The following is a 20,136-nucleotide window of genomic DNA, read 5'->3' as shown; positions in this document are numbered from 1 at the left end:
AGGAGTTTAAGCCTGCTTCACACAGGAATAGAGACAAAAGTAGCTTTCCACATCTGGTGAAGAAGCTGCATCTCCCAGCACTGTACATATTGCTGCAGCTAATTTGGGACTAAGGTTATTTCTGTTTAGTGACAGAACAGGTACTCTTACCTTGGATAGTCAACCAATAATCACCGCATTTAGCCATCACAGGAATGGTTTTGACAGACTATTGCTGAAATCTACTGAACTGTTTTTAAACTTTCAGGCAAGGAAGCCTTACACAGAAGAAGACACAATTAAAACCAACAATTATTCTGAATTCATCCAAAGAAATACATAATGCAAGTATCTGCAAGATTCCTACTCACCTCTCCAAAGTCTGAAGTGCTTTCTTGTTTAATTCATCCTGAGTGCCCTTGAGAGTAGCTGTAGGACAAGATACAATGCCATTTAAGAGTTGAATTCAATGTTTCAGATTAAATAAATAGTTAACACATGCACAGAATATTTCAAACTGGGAGCATAAAAACCGCTGAAATCTGGTAATGTGTATGTTCATGACTGGAAAACATGCCATTTTGCGAATATTTCAAACTGGGAGCATAAAAACTGCTGAAATCTGGTAATTTTAAAGAACAGCACAAAACCAGTATTTTAACTTGAATTCTCAATTTCATTTTTATTAAAGACTCTTCTGACTCCCTTGTCTGAAATGCCGAAGCATTTTTCATTTACATAGGCCGCTGAAGGGATCTCGGAGGAGAAGGGGATATACGCTAACTAGATACTAAAAGCATAACAGGCCCTCTGCCAGGTTGGTGTACATGCTAAAAGCAGTAACTAGCAGCATATTCTGACTCAGATACAGACCGTCTCCACCACCATCTTCACGTAGGAGGGTGCTGGAGGTTGAACAGGGAACACCAGGAGCCAAATTTACAGCTCTACGACAAAACCCTTGACAACTCACCACCTCCCTGGAGACCACAAAAGACTTCTAGGCTACTTCAGGTGCATCATTAGGCACTAATGCTCTCCTTGGTGCCTCTAATTGCTCAACTAAAGGATCGTGCCCACTATACTCACTTCTCAGTGTGTGAATTAATTCTGAGCCAAAACCATAAAAGGAGAAGAATCAAGTTCTTGTTATGCCAGGGTATCATAAGATATCATCATCTTCAAGAGCAAGGAGGACAAAGGAAGAGCTCAGAGAAGCAAGGCTTTCTCAGATCCAAAATATCTGGAAAGTTAGCAAATATTTTCAGAAGTACATTGGCTGTCTTGTTCTGGTTCTTAGTTTTCAGATCTTGCACAGAAGTCGTTTCTTGTTCTGCTTATCCTGAATTTGAGAGCTACTGATGAACAGCGCAAAGAAGTGATGAGTACTTAATCCATCAGCAAACATCCACCTATGAATATATTTGACTTCATACAGCAAATCAGTTTAAGCTCCAGAATAGAAAGTTAGTAAGTGGTATATACTTAAGTAACAAAACCAGATACAAGTCAAGTATTCTTAAAAGTTCTTAGGAGGAGAGAGTTGTGTTCTTCTACAAGATGTACAAAGCTAATCAGTTGCTTTGGATTCTGCAACGCACTAGTGAGTGAAATTTTGAAAGTAATTTATTTTGCTGAAGTAGTTATAGTGATCACACCTTTTTTTATTCCTACAGATTCCAACAGTTCTTCAAAACACCAGATTCATTTGGGAGGAACAGCAGTCTTCGGAATTTCCCAAATCATAAAGATCAAAAATTGCTTATGCCACAAAAACCTACTCTAAGTAGCAAAAATGGAATGAAAAAATCTGCAGTTTAAAGAATAAATTTGAAGACATGGGCTTCCATGCAAAATGCAGCATTTATTAGAAGTAGCTGGAAATACTTTACTCTTAATAACCTTAAATTGAATATTCAGGTCCACTGCCAAATACTGGGAAAAAGGTAACACAGGAGGAAAACAGAGAGAAAAAATTAAAGGAATCAAGATTGATGTACACATAAAAATGCTTGAGACACTGGAAGGGATTTGATCATAGCTATAAACATTCATCCAGAAGAATATGTCAGATTCTGTTTCTCATGGAAACTACAATATTCCTTATGTAAGTTACAGAGCAGTTTTGGAAATGCCACACAATGAGGAAGAAATTTTACTGTTTCCCCCCCCAAATAAACATCAAACCTGGTAAGACATTTGACTGATTTTCAGCTCGTAGTCAGAAAGAGCACAAAATATGTTATGGAAATGAAGTGATTATTCTACAACTAGTCAGCTTTGCCTCTGTGCTACTGGGAAACAGCATGTGAGTCCCACCTCCCACAATACGAACTGCATCTTCAGCTACAACAAAGTTGGAAACCTGGTTGCTCCTCTCTCGATTTGTGTCTGACTTGGAGAAAGATGTTTAAATTTGTGTTTGACAATACCGAGGACTGATGCTGCAAGTTAACCACGCCCTTTACAGGGCCTTTACAGCTAAAGGAGATAAATTAGAAAAAAAAAGCAAAGAAAAGTAATTTTGGGAGGGATGCATAAAAAGAAGCTTGGCCAGCAGGTCAAGGGAGGCGATTTTCCCCCTCTGCTCTCTTCTGCTGAAACCCCACCTGCAGTACTGTGTTCAGCTCTGGGGCCCCCAACACAAGACACACATGAATGCATTAGAGCAGGTCCAGAGGAGGGCCTGTGGAGAAAGGCTGAGAGAGTTGGGGTTGTTCAGCCTGGAGAAGGCTCTGGTGAGACCCTATTGTGGCCTTTCAATACTTAAAGGAGGCTTATAAGAAAAATGGAAAGAATTTTTTTTTTTTTTACCAGGGCCTGTAGTGATAGGTCAAGGGGTAATGGTTTTAACTAAAAGAGGAAAGATTTAGATTTCATATGAGGAAGAAATTCTTTACTATCAGGATTGCAAGACACTGGAACAGGTTGCCCAGGGAAGTTGTGGATGCCCTACCCACAGCATTGTCCAAAGAAGTCATCGTCACTGCAACTCACTTGTATCACTGAAAAGGTCTCACTTCAGACAAAGAAAAGCTCATACCAAGGATACAGAATTAGGCAGGTCTGACTAAATTTCTAAAAGTTGTGCTCCATTCTCCAAGGTTGACAGCATTAATGAATTCTTCAGTCTGTACCCAACTTTGCCTGCTGCAAGCATGGCTGCTACAGTTCTACCAACTAAAACGCAGTATGACTTACTACTTAGATTAAAATAACCTGCAAAGCAGAGTCTGCCAGAGTAAGGCAGAGAGCACAGGGGATTTTAAGTTTCTGAAACTTCACCAGCCATTCCTGTAAGACACAGTATTTTTGTAAATACCACTTTAGGAGACCAAGATTTATTTTCTAAAGCACTCGGGGTTTTTTAAGGAGCTTAAGCAACATTGTGGTACCGAAGCTCTAAAGTCACATTTGAAAACAGAGGGGGGCAAGTTCTGTGTTAGTAAGCAGGTGCAGCCCAGTAGCTGAGAATGCACGGAGTGAAACACTTAATGCTGAGGATCAGCATCAAACACTACAAATGCAGGAACAGGGGTCTAGTTCTAGACTTGTCCCATGGACTGAACACCCATTAGCAGCTACAGCATAATCAGGTATATTTACGTAGCACATTAGTTTTATGGGAAAGAATTCAGTTTGTGTTGGGCAAAACTGTTCCATTATGTGAATCACAACATAAGAAGTGGGGATGACTGAGATGGACTTCAAAAATACATTTCTGATCCAAACTAACACACCAATGCACATGCACCCCTTTGCACATACCAATGCTTTTCAAAAAACATTCCCTTACGTTAAGCACCTAATATGGCAAAGTGTACAGTTTCAGCATCCAGAATTATAATTAAAGATTCCATGTATTGACTGTTGTCTCCAGAAGCAAAAATTATGGGTTTGTTCCACTAATAAGCAATGTCTAATTTTATTTTTTTTTTTAAACATTGACTGGTGCTGTCGGTAGACTGATTATTTATAAAATCCACAGACTGATAGAAAATTTCCGATTCAGTCCCTGATCTGTGGCCTTATACCAAAATTCTAAATGAAAACAGAGATCCAGCATGCTCCCGTCTCTTAAAGAATGAGGGTCTGTTAAATCTACAAAGATTGCACAAGATGTGAGGTGGTGATGTTAGATAAGAGCAGCACTTGTATTTCATAACACATTCCCAACCAGGTCTTTTCTCTTTACCCTTTGTTAAATTCATCTCACCTTCCCTTGTTTTCAACAGATTCTGCACCAGACCCAAGGGAGACAAAGCTGACAATACAGCTTTATGTCAAAAAAGAGGAAGAGAAAGGTTTGCTGTTGACATTGACCCACTGGGAATAGATCTACAGAAAATTTAGCACAGCAATAGATGGACACTGTGTATGAGCAAGAGATTTGTGCTTCTAAGAGTGAGGCAGAAGTGGCAATGACTTCCTCTGAGGACACATCCTTCAGCTACTTCAGTAAGACTTATTTCAAGAAACATGTAATTAGACATCAAGAACAAGGAAGCTACACATACTGCTACCCAGCATAAGCTTCAGGAAGTCATCCAGGAGTAAATCTAATAGTTGTAAAGTCACTTTTTATCAAATGCTCCCACAAGCCAAATTGTCATTCAGTAGGATTATCTCTTCTGACTCTGCTGTTCAGCAAGTGCTTTTTGCAGGTCACAAAGGAAAGGCTTTAATACAACTCCTCAGTGTCTTTGTCACACAGGAGGAGAAATATTTACTAAAAGGATATATTAAATAAGAAAGCCTAACCTTGGATGGAAGGCATCTTGATGCTGTAAGCTTTATAAGGCAATCGGTCAAATGTCTCTGAAACACTTAGCTACCATTGAAAATGCTGACTCACTGAAAGTCAGCTAAAGTGGAAAGTTATGGAAATCATATATATACACAGACGTTTGACACTGTGTCTATATGTGTCACTATGAACTGGTACAAACACAATAATAAACAAGATTGACAGTATGAGGCAGGATTACATAGGGGAGTTGCTATCCTCCTTTCAGGACGTCCTACTCTTGCTTCCTCACTGTGATAAGCTATTTTTTAAACAATGCTAATGAAAAATGTCTCGTTAGCACAAATTTGACATTTTCTAGTAAAATGCTGTTCCATATTCATTCGTCATAAGTATGCTTTTGAAGGACTTAATCCATTTTATTAAAATATAACCTAAAAGATGGAAATACACTCTTCAGATTTCCCTCAAATAACTGAGTGACTGGCCCTACTGACTTAAAGGCTAGAGACACGAGAAGGCAGATATCCCACTGTTTCACAACATAAATCAGATGCTAATCTGGAAAAAAAATCCAAGGCAGTTGCTGTGAGGACTTGTTTCTTTTACGTTAAAAAGGACACTTATTACAACATCTGAACTCATCTCTTGAAAACTCAGAGAGGACTCATCTTCCAGAAGAAAAGCTTCCAACTTGCATTTTGCTGCACTGAAGTATTTTTAAGGCCAGAGTACAGCATGTGCCTCTACACCTCCATTCTTTAGAAACCACCTTCTTTCTATACTGAGCATAACAAATAGATCGTAATGGGCCAACACAGAAAACCTTCAATCTCTGAAAATAGTCTCGGGATCTTGTACAGCTTTAGGGACAGTTTAAACAAAATCTAGGCAAAATGCCCTAAAAAGCCAGGCTGTCAAGCAGAACTTAATGTTTAATGAACTTTAAAAATATATATGTATGAGAAAGTTCAGGCTAGGAATGACATCTGTTTCTTGACACAAATTTTCTAGGGAGAACTATTCTGCAGCAGAGAAATGGAGAACTGAAGAGAGCTACAGTGCCTATTAGCCTCCATGTTGGAAAGCAGTTCTTGGAACAGCAGATCAGATATGGCTGGCTGAAAAAATACACTGACTTGCACTACTGAAGAATGCAAGTCACTTCCTCACACACATACCTTGCAGAATTCTGGTTTAAATTGCAAGGCCAGCATACTTCCATGATACCATACAATCATTTTAGCTTTGTTTCAGGCTCATTTGTTGGAAGAAGTTGGTTCCTTTCTATGGGACCCATCTGACAGAAAAGCCATTGCTCGCATGTGGGCAGGACTGCCAAATTGATTAGGAAACACACTAGCTCAGCCATTATTCAAAGAAACGATGTTAAAAGGCCTTCTACCTATGTTAGAAGTCAGAGAAGAAACAAAGACTGTTCCCACCTGTGAGCCTGATGAAGGTCAGAGCTAGAACTCTCCCAAACACTGGGACTTCAAGCCCTTCTGCTACCAAGCACCAAATCTGCAGAAGCCCATTTTCATTATTCAAAACCCAAGCAAGCAGCATTAAAAAATACTTCTTATATTCAGTGGTCTGTATCTAGTCAACATCCACATGTACCAGTGAGGTAGATATTTTTATCTTGTTTACTTCTAAGCAGAGAAAGAAACGACATCACAGAGAGGTTGAATCTCTGTGGGGAATCAGTATCACGCCAGGAACTGAAGTCAGGCATTTCTGACTCCAGTTCTTGGATTGTATTTCTTTATGAGATTTATGAGTGGGTGACAAAAATATGAAAATAGATGATGGAAAGTTTGACTTTTTGTTGTGTAAATAAGCAAAAGAAATGTATTACAAATATTGAAGTAAAGCACACCAAGCGTTGTTGGCTACAGTCCAATTATCACCTCCTAAGTAAAGATTTGCATTTCTTCCTTTACCTAAAAACTTCCATAGAAGACAGTTCTCTGAGCAAATGCACAGTCCCCATTTGTCTTGCAATCTGATTGTTTTCCTTGTCTACTCAGCACTAAAAGCAGAGTTTCTAATAAATTTCCATTGCTTGCACTGAAGACTTTGAACACATGCTTTCTATACAACATACCTGACAAACAGGATAACTCACCATCAGTAGCTTGAAGACTGTATGTCAGGCCCAGTGCCAGGTAACCCTTTGCTAGGGCCTCTCCAGCATCCTCACCAAGGTCTATCACCGTTTTAGCAAAGTATTCTCCTTCTTCCAGCTGCAAAAGAGGTAGGTTGAGACTTATGGGCATTTCCTCTATACTTGCTTCAGTAAGATTATCCCATTAAACTTACCTGTAAGTGATCTGAGAGCCATTCATATAAGGGCTTTCAGTGATAACAGTAAACGCTCATAGAAAGGACAATATAGAAGGTCATATTAACAGACCTTGGTGCACGTGGCACAGTTCTGAGAAAAGTTTTGGTTTTGATTTAAGCATCCATCCCAAAGTATTTCCAGATGTTTAAGGTTAATGAAGGATACGATCTTATTTTTATATTTCCCTTCAGGCATGCTTCAATCATCCAACCTTAAATACAAATGTTGGACCAGCTGACTGCTTATATACTATCCTAGCAGTACACCGAAAGGTCTAACAAGTTTCTACCTTCAAAGGAAGACCATCTAGTTTTGCTGTACAATGCATATAAACTTTAGCAAATTTAACTTCCTTTTAAGATGTTACAGGAGTAAAGTAAGAAAGCACTTCACTGCAAACTGAGTTCAGCTGCTGCTTGCAGTTCTTCTGCCAAAAGATGGAGGCAGCAAATTCAGGACACAAATTTTGATCTGAAATGCCATGCTACCTTAGCAGCTCATGCTGCACTAGCCACATTTCGCACCTTTTGCAAAGACACGACTTCCTTGAAAATGCATTTTATACTACAGATTGCAGTAAGAGAAAGCAGTCACGACCTCTCAAGATCAGCCTCCAAAATGGTGAAATATGTAAGCTGGTCTCTTCTACTAGAGTACAGACTGCTCCCCCTAACTTTCCTTTCCAGCTGACCACACAAAACTAAGTCTGATGAAAATATAAAGCTTTAGTAGCTTTAAAATCAGAGTTAATGAGAATTTCAATCAAAAAATAATTTGAATATTTTATTACAGAATAGAGTGTTCCTCATTTTTAACCTTAAACTCTCATTAACATCACTCACCCTTTAGAAGTAGAAAAGACTAAGACCTGTACACTGTACATATCCGGAAGGGTGTAGGTTGGAGAGGTACAGGCAAAGCTGTAAGTAATGCTTGAAAGACACAGAGCCTACAGGAAGACCTCATTTCTGTACAAGATAGTCTCCAGATCCTGTCAACCATAATCAGTCATCTCTAATCAAGAGCCAGACAGCATTATGCTATCTGAAAAATCCTGCTTTTAGAAACTTTCATTACATGACAACTGACTTTCTACCATGGGATTGTTTAATTTCGAGGAAGTACATTTTTGTTTGAAATCCAACTGTTTTAGACGCAAGTACTGTAGATGTAACCAAAATGTGCTCTCTTAATACTCAGCTTTGTCAGACTTCAGCACCTCAGGAGTCACCTGTAATGAACTGGAATCAAAACATATCAGCAGACCAGAAACTTCTCTTCTGCAGTGATCTGTTAATATGCTACCTACAAACAGAGTCTACTTGACTTGAGATGCTATCCTGTCAACAGGCCTCCTAGTTATATCACTTGAAGACATTCAGGTGACAACATTAACTAACAGCTTCATAAACAAAGGAGCTGGTATTTATTAGATTATATCAAACATAAGAAAAAAATTTACTGTTAACACAAGCATGAAGAAAGGCTGAAAAGTGTGAGTGAAGAAGCAATCTCCACTGCTTGGGTCTGTTTCTCGCTTGTTCAGCTCTCCGAGGCCATACAATTCAAACCAGATTTAGACCAACGGTTCCCAAATTTCTGAAATCTCAGATCAGTCAGCCCAATGCCCAATGTATACTTTATCATCAAACTCTTCTCTGAAAGCACTGCAGTCTTGCTGATTGCCTAGTCAAATACGAATCTGGAAACTACTAACTGAAAAAGGAATGCCCCCTTGGGGCATACTTGGGGCTACCAATGAAATTGCAAGGACTGTCTTTAACAGCATAACCCAAAGTCTACTGAAAACACTGGAAACGATCCTGCTGACTTCAATGATGCTCAGATGAGACCCTTTAAACTCTGGTCACGTCAGGAAGACTAAGATTTGTTCCAGGAGATTTCTTAATTCTGTCAGTAGCCCTACTAACTTCCCTTACACATACTGAAGCATATTCTGGACCAGAACCTAGGGCAATGGAAGAAGAAAACGTCTCATGGATTGCCACAAAGGAAAAAAACCAAACAAACAAAACAAAACCCCCCCAAAAAATCAACCACCAACAAAAAAAACCCTCCCCATGAAACAATAACTGAATTCTTCAGCTCTCAGCTTTTGTGTAAGACATGAAATCTCTGCAGCCAGAAAATTAATTATGCAGCTCTTTTGCGACCATAAACAGCTATATTCCCACCCTCTTTCTTCATTGTTTCTCTTCTTCTCCCCACATGCACTTTCGTCCAAGAAGTCTCCATTAGATGAAGAAAAGAGCTATACAAGGAATTCTAATGACTAGTGAACAAGGGTAGGGGTGGGTAGAACGTATGAAAAAAAGAGATTAAATGAAAGGTTTGGAGCTGAAATGGAGACATTTAAAATTGGAGAGATTTTGCTCCATTGTTTCTCTGAATGGTCACCTGATGGTGTTTCCAGTCTCTGACTGATGGGCTACACTGCATAAATCAGCAGCACACCATTCAGCTTTCTTGCCTGCCAGTTATCCAGGGCCACCTGTGAGTGTCAGATTAATCTACTGTATGAATAATTAAAACCGCAACTTTTCAGAATGGCTGAAAGAACACTTCTAGCACAAACATTCTTGTAAACATTTATTCATACTAAACACTAATGGCACTTTGACCAGCCACAAAGATTCTCATGAATGCAAACTTGGGTCAGCTGAAGGCTGCTTTGAAAATAAGTGGCCTTGCAAACTCCAGCACAGCTGGTTCTGTTTATGAGAGCATTTACTTTTCCTTCTTACAGCCACTCAGCCGCCTCCCCTGCCAGCCCCGCTGCGGCTGCCATCTGCCCCCTCTTCTCCCATTCTCCTACTCTTCAGTCAATCTGGGCAAGCATGAAAAGCCAGACCATTCACTCATGTCACCCACTGTGAGGTCTCAACTCTCCAGTGCAAATTACCCTTACCGGATTGCAGTCTGAATGAAAACTGCCTCTCCATACCCCTGAGTGTACCAGTAGCGAGCCTGAGCTGTGATCTGCCAGTAAAGCTGTGTCCATGGGGGTCCTTAAGCATATGAGATGTCTCCACTCTGTGCTGTAGCGATTGGAAAAGGAGGGGGGGGAAGGCATCCAAATGAGGCATCATCCCCTCTGGAGTCCCACCATTTCCAGCTGCAGCTCCTACATGCTACCACATGACCTGAAGCAGCAGGAGTTGCTCCCCCTTTCCCCTCTCCACATGTGGTGCCAGCTATGTGAAGTCTCACCCCATGGGACTCCCAGAAGTTGTGAGCTCAAGGTGCACAGATGTAAGCTAAGCAGCAGAAAGCTCATCAGGAGAATCAAGAAATCCATTCCTACTCCTACTGCAAAGCCAGGGGCCAGCCTCAATATGAAGGGTACCTAAATGGTTCATCCACTTCAGAGGAGGACTCCAATCTTAAAGTGACACAACGCTGCATTGGAAGGGCAAGGAACATGGATCAAAACTTCTTCTTGCAACTTGTAGGCCCTTGCTGGTAAGCTGTAAGCCACAGGATGCCACATGTTCTCCCCCACACCGGGCACAGCACAGCATCGCTTTGTGATCACAAAATGCACAGCACACTGCTGTTACCTGGTTGCGAGTAGCACCACCGGCAGCTTCCAACACCATAGAAAAGATATTTCTTTTGGCATCAAGAGTGCTGATAACAGCTTGAATTCCGTTTCCTTAGAATCACTACTTGTTATTCCCTCAGAAGCAAGCAAAATACAAAGTCTCAAAGCCACACAGATACAGTTCTGATTTGGCCCTCACTGTTCTTACATTGTTCTGCATACTTTGCACTGAATAGCTGGTGGAGGGAAGGGCAGCACCACAGGCTGCAGGGAGAGGTTCCCTGCCTTCAAGACCTGCATGGAAGAAAGCTCAGAAAGCAGATGTTGGGGGAAAAACAACCTAAAAGGAACTTTTTGTATTTTGAATTCAAACTGTATAAACTGTCAGGAGGCACCTGGAAGCACTAGCTAAGCACCCTCTCCACCACACCAGAAACAAGTACACACCTGGCACCTGGAGAGAGACGGGCTGCCCAACTGTGAGCAGACACTGATAAGATTGTAATAGTGAGGGGCTGGGGTTTTTCTCTCCCCTTCCACTCCCTCCATCACCTTTGATGGAACAGAAACAGTTGTTAGCTGCGTAATCCTGAGGGATGTTTTCCCTGAAACAGAGTGGCTGTTCCAGCCACCGTTGTTATTTGACTGCATGTTTTGGTGTGTGCTCGAGCCAAGCCCAGGGGCATACTGACAAGGGAGCAGGGAACAGCAGGTGCTGTCCCCTGGCCTATGGCCACCCAGCTGGCTTCCAACTGCCACCCAGTTTGTTTTTAGAAAAGCTCAAGCCCTACCCCACTGAATCAACACCCTCCAGGACTGTAAGTGGGAGCTGCAGTTCTCACCAGCCTGGATTTAGAACAATTGAGGACAAGCAAATTGATGAGGTACAGCAGCATGGAAGTGGCACCTACTACACTGAAAAAGAGGAGTGCACAAGGGAGGAGGCAGGAAACAAGCAGTGACACTGGACTTAGGACACCAGACAAGGTTAGTGAAACAGGGGAGTGTGGACACCAGTGAGACTGAGCGATACCCAAGCACATGAGACACCCAAATCCTACAGAAAGGGCACCTACACAAAATTACACGTTATATTAACTAGATGGATTGACCTCTTTTTATAATTTTTGTTATACTGGGTTGTAGGTATAGAGACTAATAGAGGAGAAAAAAATTAAATATTGGGAAAAGAGAATGAGAAGAGGAAAAATGCACAGGAAGAAGGTGGTCAATAAGGCACAGTATAACAGAAAGATTTTGTCCCACAGCTGTTTACAGCATACAAAGCAAATCATGTTACGTATATCAGGAAAAAAATTCCTGTGCTTTCTACTGTTGCTCTAGTCAGCATTTTCTCCACGTGTTACCAGTGCTAAGCCCACCAACTCACTCTGTGTGTAAGATCAGCCCCCTGCACTTAAGAATACTTGGCCCTTTCCTCCACTGTAGCAAGAGTGGTTTGTTCCCAGGGGAGACGTACAGAAGGCAAAATTCTAAAACACTTGGGATTGTCTCAGTAACAGTAGCTGTGGTGTATGCAAAAATTCTTTTAAAAGAGAGAAGTAGTCTCTAGTAGCTCCTTACCATTCACTGCTTTCTCAGCAGCCTCTCGCCCTAGCAATGTTGATCCTCTAGAGTGTCCGCTCAGCAGGCAGAATAACTCTTACAATGGGACTAGATTTAATCTTTCAATATTATTCATACTGCAGTAAGACCTAGGCATTTCCATGCGACTCCAGGGCTCCTAGGTGACTGGGTACAAGCATATGCACAGCATTTATTATCTACAGCGACAGGGTCAACAACGGACAGAAGGAGAGAGAAGCACTCTCAGATTAAGTGGCCTGTGAAAGTAACGAATGACAAGCTGTTACCTCAGAAGTATGCAGCTCTAAACCTACATCCTGCCAAACCCTCCCCCCGACACACACCCTATGCTGTATTGACCTCATGGTATGTCTTACTTATGTTACTTTTTATGACTCCATGCATGGTCAGGCCCGGCCTGACCCCACTTCCTTCTCCCTTTCCTTGACTGATGGCATGATCTCTGTTTTCCCAGCAAAGTGCTGGAGCAGAGCACTTCACCATGCACACCGGGATTGGGGAGTTAAAAGAAATGAGGGAAACGTCTGCGAGGCACAGCACCATCTTAATCTGCAGCTTTTGCCATGGCGTGAAGTCCCCCGAAAAGCTCATACTAACTGATAACATTGGCATCATTTGGTGCTACACAAGTTTAGCACAACACTATTTCTGTGATATCAACTGTGGGGCAATGAAAACAGCAAGGACATGCCTCATGTCTTCCTACTCTCTGTCAGTCCTAGAAGATTCAAGCCTATCCTAGAACTATAGTCCATTTGTCTCTGTATTTGCAAAGTTTTCAACAACCCTTCATTGAAATCAGTTGAGTAAAAGGCACAAGAAGGCATTATAGTAGCCCTAAGTGCCTTCAAATAAGGCTCCTAAAATGAAGAAATTCAGTATTTAACACTTGCCTATAGGCAGAAGTTCTGGGTTTAGTATTTTCCCAACATCTGCCATAACAAGGTCCTGGAGAACCTAGATCAGTAATGGAATTAACAGGACTGTACTATTAAAATATTAAAACCAACAACTCATGCTGCAACTCAAAGTCACCGTCAAAATAGGCAAGCGAGCATTCGGCTGAGGCCATGCCAGGGAAGGCTGAGTGAAAGAGGAAACTGCAGCAAGCCTTTTAGTAAGTGGAACTCTGAATTTAGAGTGGACCAAGGCATGGCAGCCTCAGTATGGACACAAACAGGTGAAAACCTATAATTCTGAAAAAGGTAACCAAAACATTGCTTCTATCACAAAGTTGTTTACTGCAGGCCCAATCTTGAAAGCTAGTGGTTGATGGAGCAGATCATCTGCTGATGCAAGCCAGCATGGTGCCAGTAATATACCAGTAGAGTAGTGCCAACTTACATCAGCTAGTAATCTGGTCATACTGTCACAACAGAAGCTGGGGGCATTTAGTTCTTTCCCACATCAGGCTCTGTTACATATTGATTTGCATGGCACAGCATGACTATATGCATGTTTTCACTTTGATTTGTTCTGCATTGAGAGATTATTTCGTAGATGCGATCTGGGCATCCTCAATGTTGTAAATCCCTAGGGTACATTTAAATTAATTTTTTGTTTTCCATGGTTCTTAAAGTGTGCTGAGATACCATGTACAAAGCCAGAAAAACAAGTTAAATGACCACTAGATTAAATCAGGAAAGAAACTGTCCTGTGCTCCTCATGATATTGTATAATTATCCAGCTACATAAATGCTTTTGGGTTGTTGGTGTTTTTTTTTTTTTTTAAGACTGCTAACTGAAATAAGACTAAAGTACTGCTTATCCGTGGACCATAAACAAACCGAGTACAATACTACACCAAAAGCACATAGTAGACAGATGCAGGACATATAAATTAGCTGTTTCATTTGGATAAATGGTGAGCTGATTTCACCCTTTTCCTGCCTAGCCAGCAATGAAGCACATAGATGTATTTCCTAATTGAGAAATGAATCATATTTTATATGTTCTGAAAAGCAAGATATATTTGAGTATTTGTAACTGTTAATATTTGTCCATTATACTGTTCCCATGCCATGTCTATCCTCCTTTCTATTTATACTGGCATTGATCAGCTTGTTCACTTCCAGTTTAAATGATTCAATTCTGATTTGATTGCCATGTAATTTAAATGCAAATAATTACTGTAAGGATGACATTTAGAAAAACAGCTCTGCTAAGCAGGAAGGTCTTTATTAGGCACAGGAGTTTGCCAGTAATATCAGAAGCATCTCTGACTATGAGATGTGGGAACATATCATTTCAGTTCTTTTAGAAGACGCTCAGATTTCCCTCTGACTCCCCTTAATTAAAACTCTTCTATACCATCATCAAGTTTGGTATCAGGGCAGAGCATAGGCCACTGAATGAAAGGAAAAAGGGAGAGGAATATTTTTAATTTGGTTTTAGTTCATAAGGTTGTGCTCTAGATAACTGCAGTAAAATTATCCTCTTGTGAAATCGTATTTGTATTTCATACTGCACCTCAGTTCCAAGCCAGAGTCTGATTGAAAAACAGTGAAAAACTGTTTCACACAATGAAAAAGCAATAGATAGAGGAAAAAAACTCTTACTTTGCTATAATCAAAACCAGCTCATTTTCCCCTTCTTCCTCCTACTTTTTTTTTTTTTTTTTTTAAAGAGTTAGACTGTTGCTTTACCAGCTCTGCCATGTATGAGAAGTCCGGAGATACTGGATTGCCCAAGGACAGAGTTGTGACTGAATTAATCTCACCTTCTTTTCTAAATGTCTCTATAACAAAGTATTCTTATATGCTAGCTTTGTTAGCAGATCCAGAGATGCTGGGGAAAGCACCAATGAAAAGGACAAATCCCGACTCTGCCCATTTCCTGGCATAGCAGCATCTTCAATTTGGGCTCATAATTTCATATTCAACTCCTCATCCATCACAGTCGGCAGACTTCAATGGTACCATTTGAAATTTAGTCCTCAGTAATGAGAGCTGCACGAACACCAGGGCAGCACATGAAAGAAAAGGGATTTTAAGCCATTTCTTTTCTCACAGTATGGAAATCTTGTCCTTTCACCTCAACACACATCAATGACCCAGTATTTGGTAGAGTACCTCCATTAAAACTTCATTGCTCCTGTTAAACATAAGAATGTCCCAGGGATCTTGATTTTAGCATGGAGTCTCACAAGATGCATTTGCTGTCCTTCAGTTTTGCCCAGGGGCTAGGTATGGCAGAAGTCACATGTTAGTACTAAGTATCAAGAGACCACAGCCTTCTTGAAATCACTATCTGTGTTTAGAAGTGGTCAAAGTCAGTCAAAGCACGTCTGAATGGACCATTCTGCTATGTGCCTTGCTGCCTTCTCTCAGGATCCTGAAATTCACCACCCCATAGTCATTTCAGTCAAGGCTGCCCCCAAACTTCACATTCCCAACCAGTTCTTCCTTGTTTGGAAGTATCAGGACCAGCAGAGCGTCTTCCCTCATTGGCTTCATGGCTCCAGTGCCTTCCCCTTGTTGGATTCACATTCACAGAGCAGGAAAGCAGAAGAGTAAAATATTTATTTGCAATACGGATCAAGTTCGTCTCTTATACTAAAATTCAGGCTCCTAGACAAAAAATAGCCTGGTCTCAGAAAAAGATTTTCCTCACATTTAACACAACTGTTCTGCTGGGTTTTAATTTTTTTTGCCTCCTGACAATCACGGAGACAGCAGAATTGCCAGGGGAAGGTGTCATGCTCCAAGTGAATGCAGGAATTTACCCCATGAAGTTCCTCTAGCTTCAAACCCTATAGAGTAAAATTTATCAATATACTTGTTGATGTTTTAGACAAATTACAAGTTAACCTTGCTTTGAAAACTTCATCACAGATACTAATAAGAGTGTTCAACACAGTTGTAATGCTTGGCTTTCATATTGTTTTAACATCTCTGAGAATCAGGAAAAAAACCCCAACTTATTTGCTTTATTAAAAAAACAACCAAACAAAAAAAAAAACACATTCAAGGGTATCAGAGAGTTAAATTGGGTCGCTCAGCAAGGATTCCCTCCAGGCCCTCAGACCTGAAAGACTTTTCCTAGAACAGGACACTTCCAGTTGCCGCTGACTCACATATGAGTTTAACCATTATAGTTTGAACAGTATAGTTCATTCAAAAACATACATAGCCAATTTCCTCAGTGACAGTGGTGTAAACTGATACAGCTCAATTAAGTTGAGCTGAATACCACCTTTCACCAGATAGGGATGTAGAGGATGGGGAGGCAGGGGACAGCAAATCTAGCCCTACAACTTTTAACTAAAATCAGGGCAGATTCTTCTAGTATTTTCTTTCATGCTTTCTTGCATCTTTGTTTTACTTACATTAGCAATTATAATCCTTCACTGACTGCAGGGACACCTCGTGGTGAGGACAGGTGAAAACAGCAGGCTGCCATTCAATTAATTAAACCAAGCAGCAAAAGACTGACAGATGTTTCTGCTCCTTGGGATAATCAGAATTTCACAGGCACAGACTTCCACTCCCACTCGCTTCTACGGCATACATTAACACATCCAGAACAGAAAACACTGACACAGCAACTTCAAGAACAAAGGACTGAGTCGTCCAGCAGACCTGAACTGTCTAACAGTCCACTTAATAATTATTAACTTTTGTCTTCCAGGGGCTACAAGAGTAGCCGATTCAACTTGATGGTCAGTTGAAGAAGCAGACCCCAGAATGGCTGTTATGGCTTCCCCCCCCTTCCCATTCCTTTAATGTGCCAACAAAACGCATTTCAGTGACTTATTGCAAAATATATTTTTTTTCTTTTTTAAAAAGCATGCATGTGTGTATGACTTTTAACAGGGATTCCCTTTCTCCCCACTGCAACTACACTGGGGCGCTGCCACTGCAGCATCTGATCCATTACACAATAAGCATTGCATCAGCTTGCTTACCCAGTGCAGCGACCCAATGCAGACCTTGGCAGCCAGAAGAGGAACGGTGGGATCCGTAGGTCGCAGTTTAGCACACTCTTTGAGCACTGACACAGCATATGCTGACTGGAGGAGGAGGAGGGGGAGAGAGGAGGAGGAAATAAAAAAGGGTGATTAGACAATGCTGTTACAGAGTCCAAGCAAGATATTTCAGTGAAATGTATAAAGAAGTGCTATGAAGTAAAGGACCACATGTCAGCAACACGTTAGCAACTTTATTCCCACCTCCACACACAGAGACACATGTGTGCATACGCATGCACGCAAACACACACTCTTCCCACGCTCAGAGGGAACATGCTAAAGAACCAGCCCTGGCTGTGCCCTTTACAAGAAACAGTTTTCCTCAGCTGTTAATGCAGTGGTTATTTTAACTCTGCCCTCCCAGTTCACAAGAATTCTGCTATAGTTTTCCCTGCACACAACCATCTTACAGTAAGCCAGAAAAGATCATAAAGAGCTTATCCTCCAGTACATTAACATTTTAGGCCAACTCTACTCAGAGAGAGGTTTGTGCAGCTAAAGTAATCTGCTCTGTAGATTGTTTTGTGTCTTCTCCAGTTCCAGAACACACAAGAATACGACTGGGATCCCACCATGCCAAGGGTGGAGCAAGAAACACAGAGCAATACGCTGTTCAGCGGGTGGTCCAACTAGCATGTGTTAGAAAGAAAGTCCATAAAACTCTTGCTGTCTTTCTGGTGTTAGGTTACCATTAATGAATGATGTTTATTAAGGTGAGCAGTTACACAACCCTTTTGGTTCAATGTGCTCTACAAACATTGCTTTTTACAGCACATATTCATGTCTGCCACATTTCAGAAGGTTTAAAGGTGAATGAGGAAAGGTCTGATCTAAGATGCTGGTGAGAAGGTCTGGTCAGCCAATGAGGTGACAGAAGTTGCCCTGCCACAGTCTCCTAGTTCACCCTACCTGGACCACATTTTCTTTCACATTCCCAACCCTCCTCACTACTGACCTCCAATCCCCACAAATTCTCTCATCCTGGAGCTCTAGGGGAAGTTTTCTTCTCTCAGAATTTCTCCTCACATGTCCCATTCCTCCCAAACTCTTCCACGCGGTCCCAAGACACGCACAGGCCTCTCTCACCCAGCGTTCCCTCTCAGAAAGACATTAAATAGTCAAGAGAGCAGCAACAGAATCTTGCAGAGTCAGACTAATTGCTCTTCCTGTCAGGTCCTGACCATCTCCTCCTGACCCTGACCCACCAGAGCTCTGACCAGCACAGGCGGCTGGGTCTGATGTCTGCTCCAAGCCCCTGCAGCCCCACACTGCAGCTTCACAATCCCACCAGCCATGAGCACTTCCCTTCCCTGACGCCACACCACACCTGCCACCTCCTTTCTCCACAGAACTGAAGGTCCACTTCTTGCTAGGGGATCTAAAAGTCTGAGTAGGAATTTGCTTGGAAGGGAGCCTGGGAAAATGGAAAACACATATGTACAACAGCCCTACCTATGCTAACATAAAGATGGGTTTCCTAACCAAAGACACAAGGTCCCCAGCAGCAGAGAGCAAACCCTCCTGCTTGAAACACTTAGGTACCTGCTCTGTGGTCTGAAGAGGAGCAACAGCGTGCCCTGCTTTCTTCAGGCTGCTCCCACCTACCTAGAGCATCGGGTATCATCAATAAGAGTAAGGAAATATTTGCTGTTTTACAATTCCAAATGCACAATTTGCCTAAAGCCAGAAGTAAGCTTGTCTCAGAGCAAAGATAGAAATCAATAAACTTTGTCCTAGAGCTTAAACCATTACCTTGCCCTTCTCAGAAACAGACTTGGGTAATTCAACCCTGAGGTATAGGAAGAAACACATCACTAAGCTCTGCTGACACGAGGTGACTAGCATCCCTCAGAATGAACCTCCCTGACACCTATTTGTCCAGAACAAGTAGTGTCCCAGGTTTTAATGGCGTCTTATTCCTCTCTCTCACAGAATGCTACCTGTGCTGCAGGCAGCTGGTATTCCCAGTAACACTGCTGGACGTGTTGGAAATGCAAGCCTAACTCCTAAGCTTCCTAGCCTGCCACATCATCTTCCTGCTCTCCTGCCTATATTCCATCCCTGCAGCTGTTTTCAAGACAACAGAAACCCGAAGAGTAGAGCAGGGCAACATGCACCTTGCCAGTCAGTATATCTACAGCTGAACCTCCCCCAACCCTCGTCATCTCACCATGCAAAAGTGAACTGAAAAGTCCAGGTATGTAAAAGACCATACACTGTCCAGCGCAAACACTTTCAGAAACAGATACAAACCGAACCTGGTGCTGGTTTCTCAGCTCCCCAGTTGGCAGCACAACTGCAGGGAAAGCAGAAGGCACCTGGGAGCTGGTGACAGCCACTCCGTGGGCCAGCACTAGCACAAACGAGAGCAATGAGAGGCCTGTCCTAATTTGGGCTGCAACTGTAGGACCTTCCAGGGTCTACATACACCAGAAGAGAAGTGATACAACCTGGCTCCATGCCAGTTCCTCTTGAACTCCACTCCTTCCCTGTCTGCAGCCTGTCCATTGAGTAAGGCTGGTCCTCAGGACACAAACCAACCCTGCAGCCTCCGCTAGCCTCGCACTGCATGGCGCCTCTCACGTCTGTCCTGAGTCTGTTTGGGAAGCAACTGGAAAACAGTTAATACTGAATACTGCAAAGCAGAAAATCCCACCCTCTGCCTACACCCAAACACCTCACGTGTGGAGTCACTTTAACCATATGTGCTCAGGAGCTTCTGAACATTCATTTAAAGAGCAAGCACCACAGTTTTCACACTTCTAAAACATTTGCAAAGTTATGTCACTTTAAAGTAGTTTATAAAATTTGCAATTAAACATATGGAGCAGAAGGGGTTTTCGAAACAGGGTGGCACAAAACCTTTCTCCCCGGTTGCATTTCAAAATTCAAGAGTTTTATATCATTTCACCTTGAAA

The 20,136-nt window shown here is 41.8% G+C and overlaps 1 protein-coding gene across 1 annotated transcript in view; it reads right to left on the bottom strand.

The window, feature by feature from the left end:
- TTC7A (tetratricopeptide repeat domain 7A) overlaps positions 1 to 20,136 on the bottom strand; it is a 139,558-nt gene that overhangs the window by 65,662 nt on the left and 53,760 nt on the right. The window contains exons 10-12 of the mRNA XM_009880650.1: positions 17,156 to 17,260; positions 6,858 to 6,975; positions 351 to 408 (exon numbers count right to left, since the gene is read on the bottom strand). Of these exons, the coding sequence (XP_009878952.1) occupies positions 351 to 408; positions 6,858 to 6,975; positions 17,156 to 17,260 (281 nt within the window). The remainder of the gene's footprint in view (positions 1 to 350; positions 409 to 6,857; positions 6,976 to 17,155; positions 17,261 to 20,136) is intronic.

This window comes from Charadrius vociferus, unplaced genomic scaffold, assembly GCF_000708025.1.
Source record: "Charadrius vociferus isolate BGI_N301 unplaced genomic scaffold, ASM70802v2 scaffold192, whole genome shotgun sequence".
NCBI lineage: Eukaryota > Metazoa > Chordata > Aves > Charadriiformes > Charadriidae > Charadrius > Charadrius vociferus.
Note: the sequence above shows the minus strand (reverse complement) of the source record. Positions and strands in the feature narration are given on the sequence as shown.